A 22,079-nucleotide genomic window follows, 5' to 3' on the forward strand; every position below is an offset into this window, starting at 1 on the left:
CTGTGTGACTTTCAGCAAATCATGTAACATCTAAGCATTTAGCATATCAGTTAAATGAGTGGTTTGGAAAATTTTACTAGTGTTCAGATAAACAATGACTTATGCCTAATATTTAATAGGAAGAGAGAGGAGAGAATTGCTTCGGGAAAATAAAGCAGGCTTTTGATCCAAATAAGCTCATCTATATAAAGATTAGTCTTTTCAACCAAAATGTTCTACTACCAATTTAAAATAAATCTTAGAAAATTATGATCTCTAATAATAATAGTTTTAGATGACTGAAAGGGTTATTGTGGTTACAAAAATTATTAGTGAATTTCTTGTGATGACATACAAAATGCAAATCTTAAAACACTCTATAAATGGAAGTTATTTTCATTTTTCAAGTTGCATATAGTCATCAAAAATATTTTATCAGAAATGAAGGCAGGCTATTCAGATGGATAATCCAAGTGTAGACTAGATAGAGAGAAAAAGAGACAGACAGATAATCTAGAAGTTTTCTGCATCATTGGGTATTAATTGCAAGAAGTATCTATGGAAGATCAAAAACATTGTATAGGATGAGATGACAGCAGGAATAGATTCTGATCTGTTTCATTAGTGAGAATGTCCACCAATGATATGATCACAAATCTACAGAGATAACAAGGAATTAAAGAAGTAGACATAGTATTGAAAAAGTAAACAATCTGAGTATACTTCCAACCCAATATTCTGGCATTTCATGCAATTGGTTTCGATGAGGTTCACAACACATTCCACACTTAAAAAAGGTTATTTGATCAAGGCAAAAATGAAACTTTTAGAGTGACTTAATTTAATTATTCAAAATTACTCCATTTTTAAGTTTGGGGGATTCACAAAAACTCAAAGTACTTTCCTACCTTTCTTTAATGCTCTTTAAATTTTTTTCAACTTAAATTCTCTTCACCCTTGCTATGTATACTTAGAAAGTTCTGCTCTGCCAAACTGCTGCATTAATCTTAATATCTCAGAATTGGAAGGATTTTCAGAGCCCACCTAATATACCTCATACCTGAATGAAAATTCTCTGTACAGAATACCTGCCAAATGTCCATATAGCCCTTGAATATCTTCACTGATGGGGGATCCACTAAGTTGATGGGCAGTCTGTTCTAACTTTTAATCTCTCAAATTGTAAAGAGGTTCCTTCTAAACCTGTAGTTTTTATTAGTTCTTATTTGATTTCATATTTATTAGATATGGTCTGAGATTATGTAAAAAGCAATTTAATATGATGTTAAAAGAGGAAATATGGCAAAATAAATTGAGGGCCAGCTCTGAAGTCAGGAAGAAATTTGTTCAAATCTTACTTCTTACGCAATAGTACTGAAATAATTTCTTAACTCTTTTATGGTCTAGATAATTCTTTAAGACTCCACTTTAAAGCCTAGTGGCCTAAATGGATTCATGGAGTACGTATTCATACTTAGTATTACATATGGTTACATCACAAAAAGCTGCGGTAATAACAAATTAACTATTTTAATAAATTGTTGAAAATATAGAATATGAGTCATCTTCCTATTTCGAGGTTAACTGTAATGATATCAGAGTCAGTAAAACAATTAAAATATTCTATAATTTTCAGTCAGGCATTATTATACTGCCTTTTCAACTAACTGCAGTTGATTTTTCAAAAGAAAATCATAGAAGGACCAATTTGGTGATGGTTTTGTCCCCACACTTGTCAAAGAAGCCAAAGGATTCATTTTGTCAAAATCTTTAACCTAGAGAGTTTTACAAAAAGATACATCCAGAGAGCAAAACATGGAAGCAATCCAGACCACAGACCACATATTCTATTCTGTGGTTATGCTAAGATATAGAAGGAAATTATTAAATTTAAAGGGAGCAGAGAGAGTCCTTTATTTAAACATTCTCATGCAATACGTGCCTAAATTCTGTTTAATATTCTGATTCAAGTTAAGGGCATTTAAGGATTCTTAGAAATGAAGTACAGGTTTCAGATGAGGTTAAATCAGTTGCAGGTTGAAGGCTTTTAAAATAGCATTTTAAGCTTTGGTTTAAACAAATCAGTGTGTTTACCACAGTCACTTAACTTTAATCTAGCTTGTACCAATCCACTGACATGTGTTAATGAATGTGCTCATTAGGAAACAATAGATCCTACTAGACAATCTGGATCATTTGTACAAATAGTCATTGATACAAACCATATGTCAAAATGACAGATACCCATCTGTTCAAGATCTTCTGGGATATGGTACTGCCTGAAGAAAGGCATTAGAATAAAGCAACAGGTTGAGAGAAGAGACATTCCGGCTTTAATTACATAATACAAAGTAAAACAATTTGGCAATTATCCAATTTGTTACATTGATCTCAATAGCCAAACTGGAGGATTCAGGCACCAGCGCATAAGTTTAGGAATTGCTATCCATTTTAATCATCTACAAAAAAAAAGTAACACTGATTACTTGAACTTTTAATTTTGCTTTATGTGGATGTCATCAGTGAATGAAGGTGTATGAAGCTCCAACTCTTAGCACAGCACTGGCCTATGAACTGAGGTTACAAGCACCTGTTATTTATGTTATATTATATTATATTATATTATATTATATTATATTATATTATATTATATTATATTATGTTATGTTATGTTATGTTATGTTATGTTATGTTATGTTATGTTATGTTGTTATGTTATGTTATGTTATGTTATGTTATATTATTATATTGATTACAGTATGTTATGTCATGTTATATTACATTACATTATTTGTTGTTATGTTATGTTATATCACATCAATCCTATAATAACATGTCACATAACATAACACATTATAACATACAATATCCACATACATGCACAAAAATTATTATACAAAGTAGTTTGGGAGAGAGGGCACTAGAAGCTGAGGGGGTCAGACAGGTAACTTTCAGAAAAGAGTGCTTGAGTGAAGTCCAGAAAGAAAACTAAGTTCCCTTCTAGTTCTGCTCTCATGTGATTCCAAGTACCATGTTAAATTGGCATGTTTTCTTTTTCCACAGTTTGCTTAAATAATTCTTTATCAATGAAATTTCTTTCTAGCCTCAAAAAAGCATCCAAAGGGTCAACTCTATGACAATAACAATACAAGTTGCAGCCTTTGACTAGTCCCACAGGAGGCAGGACTACTTGTCTAACTTTTAAACTCACCAAGCTCCCTTATCACCATTACTCCTCTGTTAATCCTTTTAGAAACACATACACAATTGCTCAGTGTTTGTATATGCTTGTAAATAATGAAATCGATGCATTATTATCTCCTTTGGCAGTAGCCTGTTCAATAACTTTTCTGTAGAGAATCTCTGTAGTAACAGGGACATTAATGAGGATTATGGGAAGCCCGGGAAAAGCAGAGATACATTTTAGACCAGAGATAACCCAATGCTAAAATTGATAGAGGACTTGTAACAGATCTGCTTTGTTTTATTCTTTTTTTTACCTTTTTTCTCCAGAGCCTATAATTCTTTTGTCCTTTTTCTGGTCCTACTGCTTCCATAATCTTTCCAAATGCTCAGGTTTTTTTTTTTCCCTGCCTTCTTTAGAGGAAAAAAAAGTTGTTAGAATTGAGTATGATCAGAAGTCACAGAATGAATTAGATAAGAAATAAATCATAAAATGCAATGTTGTCAGTGTTTATGTAGGTTGAAGCAATGTATCAGCAAATAGGCATGTCTTTTTGGATTCTATTACTAAGAATGTCTCTATATGTAGTTTCCTATTGTTAATAGAATAATTTTTGACCCTCATGTAAACATGGGGTGAATGCAAGGCAAACAAGACTTAAATTAAAGGAACGTTTCAAGGCAAATTTTTGTCATACTTGTCTATTATAATAGGAAAAAAGTTATTTAAAAGGATATATCATCATTTACAGTGGCCAGTTCAAAAAACGGTGCAAAGATATTCATATATATAATGATTACAAGGCAAATAAGTCTCAAAAGAAAGTCTCTTGACACTTTTTTGTCATCATGGTCAATCCTAAGAAAAATACAGATTATAGAAAATTTAGTTAAAGTGTGTAAATAATTCTAAAATTATTTGGTGAGATCATTATGTTTTTGAAAGTTTGTTTATGTATATAATTTTACTTGTTTCCTCATAACAAAGCTTGCTAGAGATGGAAGAAATTTTAGGTCTTATCTGAGCTAAGCTCTTTCTTTTACAATGTGGAGTCCAAAGTTTTTTTTTAAGGGATATGACTTGCAGGTCATTTCATGACTGGGACTTGAACTTAGGTCTTCCAGCTTCGAGTCTAGCATGCTACCCACTACACCATTATGCATCTAAATGGCTAAAAACTGATCAGATCATTATTGTGTTAGTATTGGAGTAATACATACTGTCCAAAGCCAATTTCTTCATGCTCATGTAATAAATGAGCAAAATACCTTTCTTACCCCTGAGTAAGACCCTATGCTTGCTTTCTTTTCTTTTCTTTCCTTATTTTTTCCTTTCTTTTTTTCCTTTCTTTCTTTCTTTTTTGTTTTTTCTTACTTTTCTTTCTTTTTTCATCTTTCTTTCATTTTTTGTTTTCTTTCTTTCTTTTTTCTTTCTTTCTTTCTTTCTTTCTTTCTTTCTTTCTTCCTAATACAAAACTATCAATATGGAGATAATACCTATTCAAATACTTTTTATTTCACAAGCTTTTCTTTTTCTGTTCACTTACATTTTTATTTCCAATATTTGTTCCTCTATTCCTGCCTGCTCATGTGAGGATGAGGGTGGGAAACGATGGAGGGCTGCAGGTGCTGCTGGATACTTCACAGGAAGAACTGCTTTATGACCCTTAGATATGACCTTCTCAGGGCTGGATGCCTTTCCTGGACACAATATTGAGACTTTACCCATATTCAGACATTAAGTCCAAGTTGTTCATGACTTACTTGTGCACGTAGCTATTTGTCATGGTTCACAAATGGTCCTTGCTTTCCTGCTTGCCTTTCTTTCAACATTAACATTTGTTACCTACACCCTCCAGAATAATAATTAAAAAAAAAACATCATCCATCACAGGGTTTTGGGATAGGGTGGGGGGTAGGATCCTCATCACAGAGGGAAAAACAACAAAACCACTTCAGAGTATGTTACTAATTCCTGGCTCTTTCTGTCATTTATAGAAAATAAATTCATGCTATCTATTGCTTGAGATAAAAGAGTTCCCTTATAGACAATTTTACATATTTGCATTTTACATATCCACAAAGTGTGACTATAATAATTTAACTCTATAGTCATAGTTTCTTTGTAGTGGGAGGCTTTATGCAATGCCTGTTTTCCTAAAAAATTGTGTGCAAGGCTAATTTATTAATAAGGGAATTATTAATATCTTAAACACAATAAGAGAATGAGATGTATGCTTTTGTAATACAAATAATTGCCCTCCCCCAAAGCTAGGCTATGCTGAACTGGATTTTTCAGATGTCCATTTTCCCACAGGGCTATAATAAAGTCGATAAGCAATAATTAATGGTCTCCTATATGGCAGGCAGTGTATTAGGCTTGAGGATACAAAAAAAAAGTACACAAAAGAGTGGAGATAATCTCAGAGGGGAGGCATTAAGATTAAAGGGCATTGACTGGGAAAAGGCACCCTGCAGAAAGTGAGACACTAGGTGGAAGGAAGGAAGGAAGCTAGAGGCAGAGCTGAGGAAGGTGAATGCTGTAGGCATGGGGAATAGTTAGTTAAAATGCCTGCTGTCAGGAAGTAGATGGAATCTCATGTGTGAGGAACAGCAAAGAGGTCAGTGTCAAGGCATCGTAAAGTATACAGAGATGAGCAAGGTATAAGACTGGCAAAGTGGGAAGAGGCCAAGTTCTCAGGGGCTTTAAAAGACATATAAAGCTATTATGGGTGTTAGCACCTTTGTAATATTGTCCAGTCTGAATGCAACTGAAAAATGCCTTTGGACTTTCTTTAAGGAAAAAAGTTTGCTAATCAGATTTGTTCAGCATTTGGAAGAGAATTGTGTTTACTTATGAGAAATTTTCATACCGCAGCATTATTCATTTTCATATAAACAATATACTAAGGACAATGTAACAAGTTTCATTATAATATGCAGATAGTTAAAAATCTTTTCCTCAAAAAAATGATAGAGAAATAATTTGGCCCAAGACACCTGAATTATTATAAATTTTAATTTAAAGAGGTCTTTAGTTTTGAAATTTTAATCAGTTTAAGCATTACAATAAATTAACGTGAATATAAATGAAATCTAATTAATTAAAATTAATATGAATTTAAATAATATATTCATATAGTGAAGCAGTCTGGTATAGACTATCTCATTTGCCTCTGACAGCATGACTTTGGGGGTAAAGAAAAAAAGAGGAATGCATTGGGATTCAAAAGAAATGGATTTAAGTCCAGAGGTCAGCCACTAACTTACTATGAGACCTTTGTCAAATCATTTCAAGATCTTTAAAGATCCTTTCATTCAGGACACTGAGGGATATAAAATTCTGGATACATACCATTATCTTCATTGTATAGATGAGGAAACAGCACTCTCATAGACGTTAAGCTTATTATCCAAATTCCTACAAATAGAAAATAGTTGATTCCTAAACTCATATATTCTGACCATAGATTCAATGCTTTTACCCTATATTGTGCTGTTTTTGTTTTTATGATCATGAAAATTCTTGACCACACTCCTAATTTTGAAATGTAAGAAAATGATCAAGAATTATACCACAAGAGCCTTTTATTTCTTTTTTTACATAGATGACCTAACTCTCAAGAACTGATGAGTAAAGTCAACAAGCATTAATTAAGAGTCTAACATGTGCCAGGAATTCTGACAGAAAATCTAAGAGTAACAAAAAGAATTATTTAATAAAATGACAGCTCTGTATCCAGAGAACTAAAACTGAAGTCAGAGAAACCAAATTTAAATCTTGTCCCTGTGACCAGCTATGAAAAACTGCAAAAGTTGTTTAACTTCTTTGGAATCAATTCCTTAATCTGAAGCAGGGTAGTGAATTCAATTATCTCTTCCAGCTACAAATCCTATCCTAAAAGAATTTAAATACTTTCAAAATGAAATGCAAATTTCTTTCCTGTCAAGTTTACCATCACATAATCTCAATTATTAATTATTATATTTTGTGGCATTTCACTATGTAATAGGAATTTAAAATGTCATGAACTAGGATTTTCCACTTAATCTCTTTTCTTTTTTCAAAAATCCATACCTTCTGTCTTAGACTTGCTTCTAAGACAGAATGGCAAGGGTTAGGCAATTAGGAATAAGTGACTTGCCCATGCTCTCACAGTTAGGAAGTGTCTTGAGGCCAGTTTGAACCTGACTTCAATCCTTTGTGCTGCCTGAATACCCACCTCCTTAATCTACTTTTAAGATCCTGTCTAAATGATAGAGATACATTTGACATGTGGGAAAACAAGGTACAGAATTATGGCTCAACTCCTTGAACTGCTTTGTCTGATAGGATCTGAAATGTATATTATTGCAATTCTGTATAGACATATTATTAACAATTTCCAAACATCTTTTCATTAAGTTATCTATGTATATTATGTATATTATGAAGTCAATTTTCCCACCAGAATCTCCAAAAATACTTTCAGATATTTCATCATGGACTAATAACTAAAAGTGACTGAGTTACAATGTGGACAAAACTCTCTAATGAAATATGTTGGCCAAAGTAGAAGGGAAAAATTAATAAAAACCAGCCTCTGTTTTCTTAGGTTAGCAAATATAGCCTTTGTCTGCATGTTGTTAACATGTCTAAAGGACAAGTCAAAAATCTAATCTATCATCACTATGTATTGTCAGCAGGATGTACACACACACTGAAAAAATTGTGTAGACAAAATACCTACTTAATTAATTTTTTTACTTTTTATCCATGAATTCCACTAAATGAGATGCACTTATTAAGTGCCTATTATGTATAGATACTACAGATAAAAAGGCAAAAATAAAATTGTTCCTGGCCCTTCATATCACTCTAATAATAACTATTTTCATATCATTCCAATAATATGTGTATATATAAAATCTCCAACATTCTGATGATAACTATTAATAAATGCAAAGAAGTTTGTTGTAAAAACTAATATTAGCGTAGTGAGTACTGTGCCCAGCACCCAAAATCCATTTTCAGCCTTAGGTTAATTATTCATAAATTTTTATAGGAGTGTGACTGATAGAGAAAAACGTTTCTCTCTCTTCTCTCTGCCTCTGTCTCTGTCTCTCTGTCTCTCTCTATCTCTCTCTCTGTTTCTCTCTGACTCTCTGACTCTGTATCTTTCTCTCTCTGTCTCTCCATACATTATCCTATGTGTATATGTGTGTGTATATATATATATATATATTCTATATATGAATGTGAATAAATGCATAAGCATTCCTAGCTCATTTTTCTCTATCTAGAATATCAGATTTTTTATTTGCTTTCCCTAAACTAATTTTAAATAGTACTTTCCGAGAAAGATTTTGTTGTTGTTGTTGTTAAACATCTAACCCATGATGGATTTTAGATAATTGATTTTAGGATCATAGACTTAGAGTTGGAAGTCCTCTAGTCCTCTTGTTTTATACATGAGGAAATGGGTTTTTCAGTAAAAGTCTCACTGAAACTAAGGAGTCAAGTAGAACTGTACAGGGTCACAATGGAAGAGGCAATCAGAGATGGGATCTGAAAGGAGTCCTCCAGATTCAGTCCTCTTTTCTCTGCACCACACTGCCCCTTTGAAAATGTTCTTTAATAAGAATTATAGTACAGAGGAATCTGAATAAAGTAACTATTTTATGATTTTTCTTATGTTTCAGGAGTTTGAGCTGCCAGAGGATCACTCTGCATAAAAATCTGTTCTTCTCTTTTGTTTGTAACTCTGTTGTCACAATCATCTGGCTGACTGCTGTGGCCAACAACCAGGCATTAGTTGCAACCAATCCTGTAAGTAAGATTTGAGTATTTTATTTATGGAAAAAATACATATATGTACACACATCATCCGGCTAATTGTTTACAGAAATTTAAATATGTGTACATTTTAAAAATTAAGGTACAGAGAATATTTGCATTCATCTAGCAGTATGACAGGTTTGTATTTGAAAATACATTTGAATACTGAAATTATTATTAAAATATTCAAATAAAACAATATTGTTTCGGTTTATCTAAATATTTTAATGAGTTATCAATTCATTTTACAGGCATAACTGCAACTTTAGCTTTTAGAATTGTGATGTGTTATTTTTTATGTCACATCAAATACCAAAAGATTCTGGAATTAGATCCAGGCAAAGCCCTTGAGTCAGGACGTCCTGGGTTCAGTTATGAACTCTGAGCAGCTAGGTGACACAATTTCAAGACAACTCAGGCAATTCTTTTCAATGTACAAATTACAAATTTGCACTAGTGAATGGATTTTTCACAGAGAGAATTGGCAAACTGGATAAAAAAAGTTGTGGATTTAGACAACACATTCACACACACATACACATATACACACCTCACACTCATGCACCAGTTTTGGTTTAATTCTTTCTTCGAATTTCTTCCTTGGAATCTTTCTTGGAAACTTTTCATGGAGTACATCAGAGGCTATATTTGTATGTTACCAAATTAGTTATGATTTTATTATTTAAAAGAGGCCCAAACCATGCTTTGATATTTTGTTGAGGTGACATCCTATTACAGAAATAGATTTTTAATTCTTCAGTATTTTAAGTTCCATATAAGTATAGCCAGAGTCTTTCTAAGAATGAGACATGATTATATTATTTGTTTGAAATTATTCTGATAACTTTGTACAATAAAGTAATTATTTTATATTCTTTGAAAATCCTCTGTGATTCATCTTCCAAAACATGAAAACAGACATTTATTTATCAAGATGAAATAGGGATAGCAACTAGGCTTTTGATTTTATTAGCACAAGGCACTTCACAGGAAGAAATACCATATACAAATGCATGTTGCTAATTTCTCTATAACTTGTAAAAAGTTGACTAGAGCCCTGAGAGGTAAGTGACTTGTGTAAGGTCACACAGCAAGACATCCAATAGTTAGGACTTGAACTCAAGTTTGTATGGTTCAGATCTCAGTTCTCTACTATATCATGATGTTTCTCAATATTAGTATGATTGAATTTAATTTTATGATATAATATATTTAAATTTAAAATAGATCTATAACTAAATCAGGTTATAAGAATTTATAACATTAACAAATTGGAACTTCATTCTGACACCTCAGTGTTAAATATAAATTTAGTGACAGACCATAGGTCTGTTATCTGAAGACTGATTTAGTTGAATCTATGAAATACTATTACCTGTGTGACTACCAGAAGGTTTTGGGACTAGCAGGTCATAAAATCTTCTACTAGAAATAAGTGGTGGTCTAAGTTCATGTAGGCTCTGCTCACCAGAATGAAATTTTAAAATCTTCCCATTTTATATATATAATCATAAAATCTATCATAAAATTGTCAAGTATACTATATGTGTTTAAGAATAATATGTGTAATATAGCTGTCTATTGTAGTACAAAATAATTTTTAACAGAAATATATAGCACCATATAGTACATAAGTATGTTGGCAGATTAGTGCATTAAAACAATCTCAGATGTAGAATTAGACAATTCTTATTATATACAGAAATAAATATGTAGCTTTTAGTCCCTACATATATGGTAAAATAAAATTTAAAGAAATAAATAAGGATATAACTTATTTTTAATCTGTTTCTTTTTCTCACAGGTGAGTTGCAAAATCTCTCAATTCATTCATCTTTACCTGTTGGGATGCAATTATTTTTGGATGCTTTGTGAAGGCATTTATCTCCACACACTCATTGTAGTAGCTGTGTTTGCAGAAAAACAGCACTTGATGTGGTATTATCTTCTTGGTTGGGGTAAGTACTGTTGCATACTTACGTCCGTACATCTTCCTTTTTACCCACTCCAACATGCACTGTTTTGTCATTATGCTTGCCATTATAGTTACATTGTTTTGTATGATTATATTAGAGAAATCATTCAGTTGAGAATATTCCTCTTAGTTAATGAGGATAAATAAAAGCAGTTTGACCTGGACACGAAATCATGCAGTGTCAATACTGGAAGGAAATTCAGAAGTCCTCTAGCCAAAATCATATTAAAAAAGCCTCCTATTCTATTTCTCTTGCATTGTTAGAAATCAGTAGCCTCTTTCTATCAAAGTTGGAGTGTATTGATTTACCTTTGCTAAATTAAAGATTATTAGTTTACAGAATCAAGAAATATACCCTTCCTAGGAATAATAAAGGCTCTCAATACTTCAAAGAAGTGAAGGAGGTGGGGAGATTCCCCTAACTAGGAATTTTTTTTTTCCTATTTCATGTCCATTTTAGTATCAGAGCAAAACTACCTTGGTAGCATATAGTAGACTACAGTGGATTATTATTATCCTTTAAACTCGATAGACTATAGAGAAGTAATAGCCTTATCTTTCAAGACCAGCTTTATCAAAATCTAAACCATATTGTTTTTCTTATTTGGAACAATCTAAATTACTTTGGGATTCTCAGCTGTACTGGTTTTTCCAATACATAAATGTATCTTTTGTACTTAAAGCTTCTTTATCTAATTTTGCCACAGCTCCTAATGATCCTTAGTTAAAAATTTAAACACTACTACAAAAAATGTTGGGGTTAGCGAGATACAAAATGCACCTTCTGGGATGGCGGGATGGAGAAATACCAAAGTAGTGTAGGCAGGAAATGGATGAGGAGATATCTCAGCTGGGTTAAGACAAAAGACTGTGAAAGAAAAACCACTTCCATGAGACAGAACAGTAAAAGTACTAAATCACTAATGAGTATGGACTACAGATGCTCTCTCTGTCTCTGTCTGTCTTTGTCTCTGTCTCTCTGTCGCTTTGTCTCTGTCTCTGTATCTCTCTCTCTGTCTCTGTCTGTCTGTCTGTCTGTCTCTCCATATATATATATATATATATATATAAAATTTGTATTTCTTCAGCACCTACAGCAATTTAGCATTGTTTTACAGAAATATCCACTTTAGAAGGTAAATTCCAATGAAAAGTCATCTCTTTGAAATCTTTCTTTTTATCTTGACAGGATTCCCACTGATACCTGCCTGTTTACATGCTATTGCAAGAAGTTTATACTACAATGACAAGTAAGGCAGTGTTTCTTTCTGATCTTTACTATGAATCTAAGAAAATCAATCTTTTGCATTCATTTCTATGCTTTTTTTTTTTTTTGCCTAGTTGCTGGATCAGTTCTGATACTCATCTCCTATACATCATCCATGGTCCAATTTGTGCAGCTTTATTGGTAAGTTATTTTTTTAGCAAGATGTTTTAATTCTCCATTTATTTGATGCACCTTTCTAGCCTTTATACTACATTCTTAGATATTAAGAAAATATTATACTGAAGAAAATTGATTTTCTACTATTTTTAAAAATTATATTTATATTCCACAAAATTATTCCTTAATTTAGCATTATAGCATTCAATAGGTAAACAAACTTTTAAAAAGCAATTTCTTACCTGGACATTCATATGTTGGAAGAGAGAATGATTATATTTTATACTCCTTATAAATTACATATAGTACTTTAAGTTCCTACAGTTTATGTCATTAATCTTTTATCTCTTGACATCATCTCAGAAGGTAATGTAATTTATAGGTTAAAAACATTAGTTATGTAAAAGAGGTATGAAGTTTCCAATAATGAAAAATGTGAGGTATATAAATATCAAAATCTGAAAAATCCTTGAAAGATTTCTTTTATAGAGATTTAATAACACTTAAAAATAAGAGAATGCATTTCTATCCATCATAACATTTTAAAGTTAAAGGAATAATGTCATGAATCCATTGAAAAGAAATGAAATAGAATGATAGCTTTCAGGACTGCATTCTATTATTTCACATTTTACATAATTCTTTAATGCTTACAAATCCCTTTCTTCATAACAGTTCTGCCGGTTAGTACGTGTAAGAAGAGTATCCCTATTTTACAAATGACAAAATTGAGATACAGGAAGGTTCAGTGATTTGTATAGGGTCACATAGCTAGTACGTATTAGAAACAGAATTCAGATCTAAGTCATTTGTTTCCAAATTTCACTCTTACTCTCCACTACAGCATGATGCCATAATCACCCATGTAAGAAATGTATGTGTTATTTGTAATTTACATATTCAATATATATAATGCAATATTGGTTATATTATATATGTATATATAACATATGTTTTACATATGTAAATAATCACAAGTAGGCAAAGATGGATAGCGTACAGATTTTCTAGGCTGAAAGAGAAAGACATGTCAGTGTCTAAATGATTCCTACCTATCTGAGTTTGTATAACCCATTTTTCCACTTACAAAGGTAATATTCTAATATAGTTCAGTAATTTAGTCTCTAATGAAATGCACCTGAATTCTTAGAACCATAGTTTTAGGTCTAGAAGGGATAGATATCAGATGTCACCTAATCCAACCTCCTAATTTTAAAGCTAGAGGAACTGAGATGCAGAGAGGTAAAATGACTTGCTCAAGGTCACAAAGTTGTTATTTGTTAATTCATCCAATGCATATTTATCCAGTACTGATATGTTCATAGTCAACGCAGAAAGATAGAGAAGAAATAGAACACACAGTCTTTGACTTTCGAGATCTTGCAAAATAGCTGGAGATAAAAAACATAAAGATATGAATCCGGTAACAAAACACTTCCATTCCTCAGTTTCCTCAACTGAAAAGAGAATAATAGCACCAATCTCACTGGATTATTGTGAGGATCAAATTAGATGATATATGTAAAGGGTTTTGCAAACCATAAAGTACTATATAAACTATATGATGCTTAGAGGATGATACTTAGAGTAAAAGATTAGTCCTTATGTATCTTTATCAAATCAATAAAAACATTGCTCCACAGCTTGAAGGAAATAGTCTTTTGTTATTATGCCTATAGACTATTCAGTATTTCAGCTTATGAGTCTGCTTTTCCTATGTATCTAACTTTCGTAGGCATGACTTTTTGACTATTTCCCTAGGATGATGCTTTGCTCTATGTAATATAAATTAACTTGCAAATATCTATGTATGAAGAATTTGGCATTAAAATGAGGATATTTTCTGAGAAGTGAAAGCAAAAAGATATAGTTTTCTTCGTTTACTGAAAAAGGCATATATCCAATAAAGAAGAAAGAGGACTTATTCAGGCAGTTAGCCTGCCAAAGCACATTTTTCACACTCCATTAAACATGGCCTGATTTTTCATACTAAAGAAATACAATAATGTACCAATAGGACAAAAAAATAGCTGAAAACTTTTTGAAGTAAGTACTAGGTGATTTTAAGGAATTCCTTCTTTGGTGGGGAAAAAAGTTGTCACTTTATTATGTTGTTTTGAGTTCCAATTTCCATAGAGTAGCAGGTATAAATTATCACTCATAAAAAAATATGACAAGGTAATGCAATTATATACAAGAGTTTTTCTGAAACTACTTTCTTTAAAGGAAAGAAATAATCTAGGAATGTAAAGGGGAAATATGACTGCATGGTGTAGTGATTGGAGAGCAAATCTAGGATGGAGGAAAATTTGAGGGTCAAAATAGGCTTCTGAAACATATATATGATTCCAGGTAAGTCACTCTAAATCTCACTGTTCTCGGCAACTGGGATATGTAGGACTACATGTTTCAGAAAGGTTACAGATCTATATTATTAGAGGGAATCTCACAGGAGAACTTGCACTGAAAAATTACAATTTCATTCAAATGTAGTTGTCGAGGTGGAGGGAGTAAGAGATGGAAAAGCTGTCCCCCTTTATGTGAAAATATGGTCTGTCCCACAGCCTTGTTTTAAGGTACTGACTGGAGAGGTCAAAAATGTAGTTTTCAGTATGGTAAAAAATGATATGGAAGCCTCCTTTTTTCCTATTCAAAGTATTATAAAGTTTAGAGATGTAATGAATAATTCATGTTTTCAAATACCATGTTGCCTTCTACCTTTTGTATGAAAAATTCACATTTCTTGCCTTATAGCAAAAATCATTGTAAAGGTTAGTTATTTTCTATCTCTTACTTCTATTCTGTCAGCTTTCATCTAATACTCATTTTTCCTCAAGTGTATGCTTTTTTAAATGCATTTCTTTTGATAATCATATTTCTCCTCCTAGTTCCTTCATTTATTAAAAATAAGTCAAAGTGCTTTTATAGAGCAGTAGAAAGAATTTATTTGACATCTTTAAATTGATGTTACATAGAGAATGTCATGGGAACTATTTTTCAGACTAAATTCAAAACATCAATTCATAAATTGGAAAGAAGAAAATATTAGTTCTATTCCCAGTATGTTTGTTATCCCTATTATAATCCCAGATTCTTTAAAAAAATATATAAGAACTAGGAAGACAAATCTGCAACTCAACCAGAATATGGGTTTTTTTCCTCCCTCACAGAATAGCAACAAAATTTACCATGTTTCTACCATTATCTTCATAAGGGACATTAGCTAAGGCATATGTGTACATTTTCCTAAATTTACTATTCCACATTTATTATTTGTATGTTTATATTCATGATCACGTTTTCTGTTATCCTTTAATGGTGGGTAATATTTTCCATTGAGTAAAAAGAGAACCACAGAATATGCCTACAAAAGATAATAAATTGAAAGTGTTGAGGTTGCAGCTGATTTGATATCATCTTTGGTTCTTACAGTTCTCATAAGGACTCTCTACTTTTGTCTTCAGTAATATGCCTGAATTTATAGTCATTTTGCTTTTCAAGGTGGCATTTCCACTGAGGTCTATTAGTTTGTGTATGCTATCTTAATTTCTATGAGGAGAGAGAGAGAGACTAGGTTTTATGCCTGACTTCTTTTCATAGTGTCTTTTTTTATTAGTAAATTTCAACAATAAGAACTCTCTCTTTCATCTTTAGCAAATTTAGGGATTTGGACCCAGTGCCTTGTATGATCCTACAAAATCATGTTTTTATAGATTTTTCAGGTTTCTGAATGGTATTTTTATAGGAACCCATTTATAACTGCACAGATATTATTAATCCTATTTTAAAGATAAGGAAATTGAAACATTAAGAGGGTGATGCATCCATAATCATAGAATTAATGAATAGCTGAGGCAGAATTTAAGCCCAGACTATCTGATGCAAAGTTCAATACTTCTCTTTAATATCATACTATATCTCAGATAGTTGTTATCCATGTTACATAAAATATTACCATGGTTGTTTTCCAAATTACACTATGAATGTGAATATGCCTATGTATCACTATGTTGTGCTTTGGGATGCACTGTATTGAGTCTCTAATATTGTTAATGGGAATAATACCAGTGATATGTGGAAGGTTTTTGAAATTATCATGGGTGATGAGGTTGAAAATGAGAATAAAGAAAACTAAATGAAAACAGGAAGAGAAAGCCATAATCCTTTAGTGGGGGAGACAGGAGGCAAATGAATAGTGTCACCAGAAATTTATTGAATTTCTAGTCATTAGCACTAGTAATTATGCACTGTTCAATACGTGATTCAGATTTCAGAACAATACTAAGAAACGAATTTCTTGTTATATGGACTTGTCTATGTCCAGTTAAGTTCAGTTTGCATAGTTTGACCTGAACATACCCCATTTTTGAGGCTTTTAGACAACTATAGAATCTGTAAACACAGCTGAAAATAATATAATGAAGCATGACAAATAGTGGTTTCAACTAAAGTCTTTAGATGTTTCTATTCTACCATAATTTCATGTTATTTTAAAACCATCTACCCTTTTTTTAAAAATCACTTTTAGTTTATATATCCATGCTTCTTCATGGAACCCTTGGACCTAACACATCCTCATTTATTGTAGCTATAAAGTATGCATGATGTATTAGCTCCATGGTCCTACACATGTAAAATCAGTTTAGCGTAAGTTAAGAAATGATACTAGTATGATGCTTTAAGTAACTTCACAACTTTCACTTTTCCCTCTGTAGGTGAACCTCTTCTTCCTGTTGAACATTGTGCGAGTCCTTATCACCAAGTTAAAAGTGACTCACCAAGCAGAGTCAAATCTGTACATGAAAGCAGTAAGAGCAACCCTCATTCTTGTGCCCCTTCTTGGAATTGAATTTGTGTTAATTCCTTGGAGGCCAGGAGGACTAATTGCAGAAGAAATATATGACTATATTATGCACATCCTCATGCATTATCAGGTACAAAACTATTGGAGGATTTGTTAGCATCTCTGCTATTCAATAGTTTAGTATACTTGCTCATTCACACATGCGTATTATTGATCCATTTCTCGCTATTCCGCCTTCTATGAAAATTTGTAACTTGAGCATATTCTCTTCTTTCCAAATGTTTTGTTTTTACAACATTATTGTTGCTATCATTTTGACTCCTTTGGGTTATGGAATACCATTTCTGCAAAGTCGAGGAAAGGTCAAAGTCACCAACCCCTTTCCACATTGTACTCATGCTTTAGCAGTTCAATGAAAGGATTCAACATTCACTAGGAACTGGAAAAATTCTTTGTCACTTAGAAGTCATGTAAAACATAACTGTGTTGAGAATGACGCTAAGTATAGGGATGCCACATCATTTTCAAGGTAATACTTGAGTTAGCACAGTCTAGGCACCTCTACTACAAACCCCCCAATGACCCGCATTTCCAAACTTCCAATTCAGATTTTCATATATATATCTCATTACCTGGTAGAAGGACATTAAAGGGGGTAAAAATAATAGGAAAAATAATAGGAGATATGCTCTCTCCTGTATGACTTAGATTAACCATCTCATCACTTAGGTTTAAGAACTACCTAATGATATATGTAAAAATCATACTATTTGGGGATTAGAGACTTTTTTGTAGCTTTCACATTATTTATTTACTTTTTGACTGAGAGTGTAGCAAAGATAGAGAGAGATTTTATCTAGTTTATTTCACCATAAGTGGACAGAATTACTTTGGGAATTCTGCTTTTAAAGTGTTTAAAATGTTACCTCACTTTTTTGCCTGACTGATCATGTATTCAGTCCTCATGATGACCTGAGTTGAACTTGGGTTCTCAGAGTACACATCAGTAGAAAACAAGCTCTGGCAGGTATCTTCTAGATGGAAAGGCATCATGTGTTGTCCTAGGGACATATGTCATCAAAGGGCCACCACTGCCAACTTCAAAGAGACCTATTACTAGAAGGTTGGTCACCAAATTTTTAATTATTTTGGCCATGCAACATTTGAAGATAATTTGTTAAGAAGTGAAAGGTTGTAACCTACTTTGGTGGAGAGAGTATATAAGATAATATATAAGATAATGAATAAAGTGCTTTGTAAACCTTAAAGTGCTACATAAATCCTAGCTATTGTTTTTATTACTTGAACCAAAAAAACATAAATCTTTTGATTAAATATGTACTGTACAGTGATTCCTATTGTGTTTCTAATTCAGTTAAATTAGGAATGTATACATTTACACTAAAACTTTTTAATTTGAATATTTTAATATGTATATATATATACATATGTGTTTCCCATAATTCTCTGGTTTTATTTTTAATGAAAAAGTGAAATTTGTTTTGTTTTGTTTTACAGGGTCTTTTGGTCTCCACAATTTTCTGCTTTTTTAATGGTGAGGTACAGTATCCACCTTTATGTGATTTCTAACACTCAATTTTCTTTTTAATATAAAGGGAACACAAAATAATTCTTACTAAATAGATTTCTTTAAAACAGGGATTCTTGGGGGACAGCTAGGTAGCTCAGTGGATTGAGAGTCAGGCCCAGAGACAGGATGGCCTGGCTTCAAATCTGGCCTCAAGTTCAGCTGGGCAAGTCGCTGAACCTCAATCGCCTAGCCCTTACCACTCTTCTCCTTTAGAACCAATACACAGTATTGATTCTAAGATGGAAGGTAAGGGTTTAAAAAATAATAAAAGAAAAAAAATAAAATACAGGTTTCTTAACTTAAAATTCACAGACTTCCAAGAGTTCTTAGATTTTGCAGATTCCATTAACTTGGCTAAAAAGAATCCCCCCTTTTTTTTTACTAACTTTTGGGTCCATGAGACAAAAAAAAAGTTTAAGAACTTGTGCTTCAAAAATTATTTGAATTAAGGGCAGCTTGGTGGCTCAGTGGAAAGATAGGGAGGTCTGGAGACAAGAAGTCCTAGGTTCAAATGTAATTTCATTTACTACCTTTCTGTGTAACTCTGGGCAAGCCACTTAACCCCTAATGCCTAGCCCTTACCACTCTTCTGCCTTAGAATTAGTATTGATTATAAGATGCAAAGAAAGGGTTTAAATAGCAGACATTTCAATTAAATAAGAATTTGTTGCAATCTATTGTCAACAACTTACCTGTCAGTCAGGAATTTTAGAAGAAGCATAATGTGTTAATGAAATGAAGAAAAAAGTTGTCACAAAAGTATATGAGTCTTAAATTTGCATAACTAAGAGGTTTAGAATCCCCTAAAATGGGAGGGTTTTTAATTTGCCTTCCTATGAAAATAAACACTTGAATCACAATACAGGATAGACTACTTTCACCTAGAGAGGATGAAACAGAATGCAAAACTGAGTATTGTTCCTATTCAAACTAAAAGAAAGATACAGAAAAATGTTACACATGCTATTTACATAATTGCTACCCTTCTTATTCTTCTCTTCTTATAGCAAGAGTAGGTTGGTAGAAGCATCAATTTTGAATGCCCATAGAGGCAGAGGGAACTTCCAACTTTTGACAACCCTAGCCAGGAAGAAAAAGAAAAACAATCAGAAATTATGTATTAGGTGCCTATTACGTGTCTAGTATTGTGCTATGTGGTAAAGATACAAAGGAAGGAGGGGAAATCCCTCCTCTCAAAGGGGGAAGTTTATATATTTTACACACACATATATGTATATACACATATATTTTATACACAAATACATGTCTTAGTGTGTAAAATATATAATAAATAACTGTTTAGAAAAGATACTTCTAGCGGAGGTAATGAAGAAAGACCTCATTAAGAAATTGGCACAAACTAGACTGTGATGGTAAGAGGCAGAGAGGAGAAGGGAGTAGAATCCAGATAAAGGACACTTCCTGTGCAAAGAGACAGAAATGAGACATAGAATGTTTTTAGGAACAGCGAGATGGCCAGTTTGGGCAAACTGTAAATTATGTGAGGAGGCATCATATAAAATAAATATGGAAAAATAAACTGGGAAGGGCTATATATGTCAAACAAGGGAGTCTGCTTTCAATCCTAGATTTAATAGGTAGTAACTAGAGAGTACTGAGTAGTGCAGAGACATGGTCAGACATATATTTTACATACACACATACAACCCTCAAAATGCACATTCATAAGCACACATATACACTCACATATAAAACATAACCCTGATATCTTGTATACTCTTGTATATCATATACACGCATGTTTGGATATAGATATATATTTGAGGGTTGTTATATATCTATAGATGCTATATGTGTGTATGTGCTATATAGGTAATGTATAAGGGATTTGTATGTTTTATACATGCATATGTATATGAAGGTTGTGTTATATGTGTTTGTGTGTATGCATGCATGCATATATTATGTATGTATTATCTTTTGAAGCCCAGGAGAGAGCAAACAGGACATAAGGGCTCTCAAACTTAATACTCTTCAGATATTACATCAGGTCACTTGGCTTTGTTTTGCTTCATATATGCAGAGGCAGTAGAGTCATCAAAATCCATTCATCTAACCATAGTAATGAGAAGGATAAATATGGAATATGATTGGGAAGAATAGAAGTTCATTTTTTTTACCCAAAGTTCAAATCATGTTTAGTAAATAACCATATGAACTGCAGAAAGTAAGGAAGCAAGGGCACTGGCTGTCAGAGAGTATAAACTGAAAAGTAAACAGATCAGAAAGCTCATATACATGTGAAAATATCCCAAACTATCAAATTCAAATAGGCAATGTTACCAGGAAGTAAATATTTACACCTTGTGTTTTTATATGATAAGACACTGGAGATTTATTCTGACCATCACTTTTTATGTCCAGGTAGTCTTTTCTTTTTATTTAAAATGCAATCTACATAATTGTTGGTAAAGCAAAATATTTGTAGACTGTATATGTTATGCCCCTAACATTATATCTTCTTATACATTAAAAAATATTTTAAGGTTCATGACTATCTATCCTAAATCGTTTCATTTTTAAAGTCCAATACCAAATAAAATCTCACATCACTCCCCAAGCTCCTCTACAGCTTTACCTGTGGACAAAAGGAAACAAAAACACTATGATGTTCCAGCATGCACTAAATAAATTGGAACCTTGGAAATTACAAGTCTTTGAAGTATTTGAATGAAACTACTGGCACATCCTTCAGTTCTTCACATCTCACAAAACGTTTCCTCTTAATCTCTACAGTTAAAAATTCACATTTGTGCATGAATAGTCATCTTGATGGCCTCTTTGCTTTTTATCTTTCCTTTGTATCATGAAGACATAAATGCCAAATTAATTTTATGCAATTATAATCACGTCACTAGTCAGCATAAAAATGCCCTTGTTTGGTCCCTTTTGCTTTCTATCTTACAGCTTATCCTCAGGGAGTTTACATTCTATCAAAATGATTTAGAGGCACATATACACAAATAACATAATACATAATCATGGGAAAAATTGTAACCATTTGTATACTAAGTTTTCTATGTATGACTTGATCATTCCCATAGAAAAGCCTTTGTCCATCCAAATGCAATAACACCCTTCATCTCTATCATTGTTTCCCTCCAATTAAGAATCATCTACCTTTTTACTTTAACCATTTTATTATTTTGAGTCCCTTCACCTCTTATTTGGGAAAGGGAAGGGAAAGAAGTAAATCAATAGATAGATAGATAGATAGATAGATAGATAGATAGATAGATAGATAGATAGATAGATAGATAGATAGATAATCATCTACTATGTGCCACATACTGTGTTAAACACACATTAAATCATTTTATTCTC

The 22,079-nt window shown here is 32.4% G+C and overlaps 1 protein-coding gene across 1 annotated transcript in view; it reads left to right on the forward strand.

Annotated features, from left to right (window-relative positions):
• CALCRL (calcitonin receptor like receptor) overlaps window positions 1-22,079 on the forward strand; it is a 115,798-nt gene that overhangs the window by 86,576 nt on the left and 7,143 nt on the right. The window contains exons 9-14 of the mRNA XM_044669722.1: window positions 8,845-8,971; window positions 10,785-10,938; window positions 12,145-12,205; window positions 12,297-12,363; window positions 17,055-17,273; window positions 18,662-18,703. Of these exons, the coding sequence (XP_044525657.1) occupies window positions 8,845-8,971; window positions 10,785-10,938; window positions 12,145-12,205; window positions 12,297-12,363; window positions 17,055-17,273; window positions 18,662-18,703 (670 nt within the window). The remainder of the gene's footprint in view (window positions 1-8,844; window positions 8,972-10,784; window positions 10,939-12,144; window positions 12,206-12,296; window positions 12,364-17,054; window positions 17,274-18,661; window positions 18,704-22,079) is intronic.

The sequence above is a fragment of the Gracilinanus agilis genome, chromosome 3 (genome assembly GCF_016433145.1).
Source record: "Gracilinanus agilis isolate LMUSP501 chromosome 3, AgileGrace, whole genome shotgun sequence".
NCBI lineage: Eukaryota > Metazoa > Chordata > Mammalia > Didelphimorphia > Didelphidae > Gracilinanus > Gracilinanus agilis.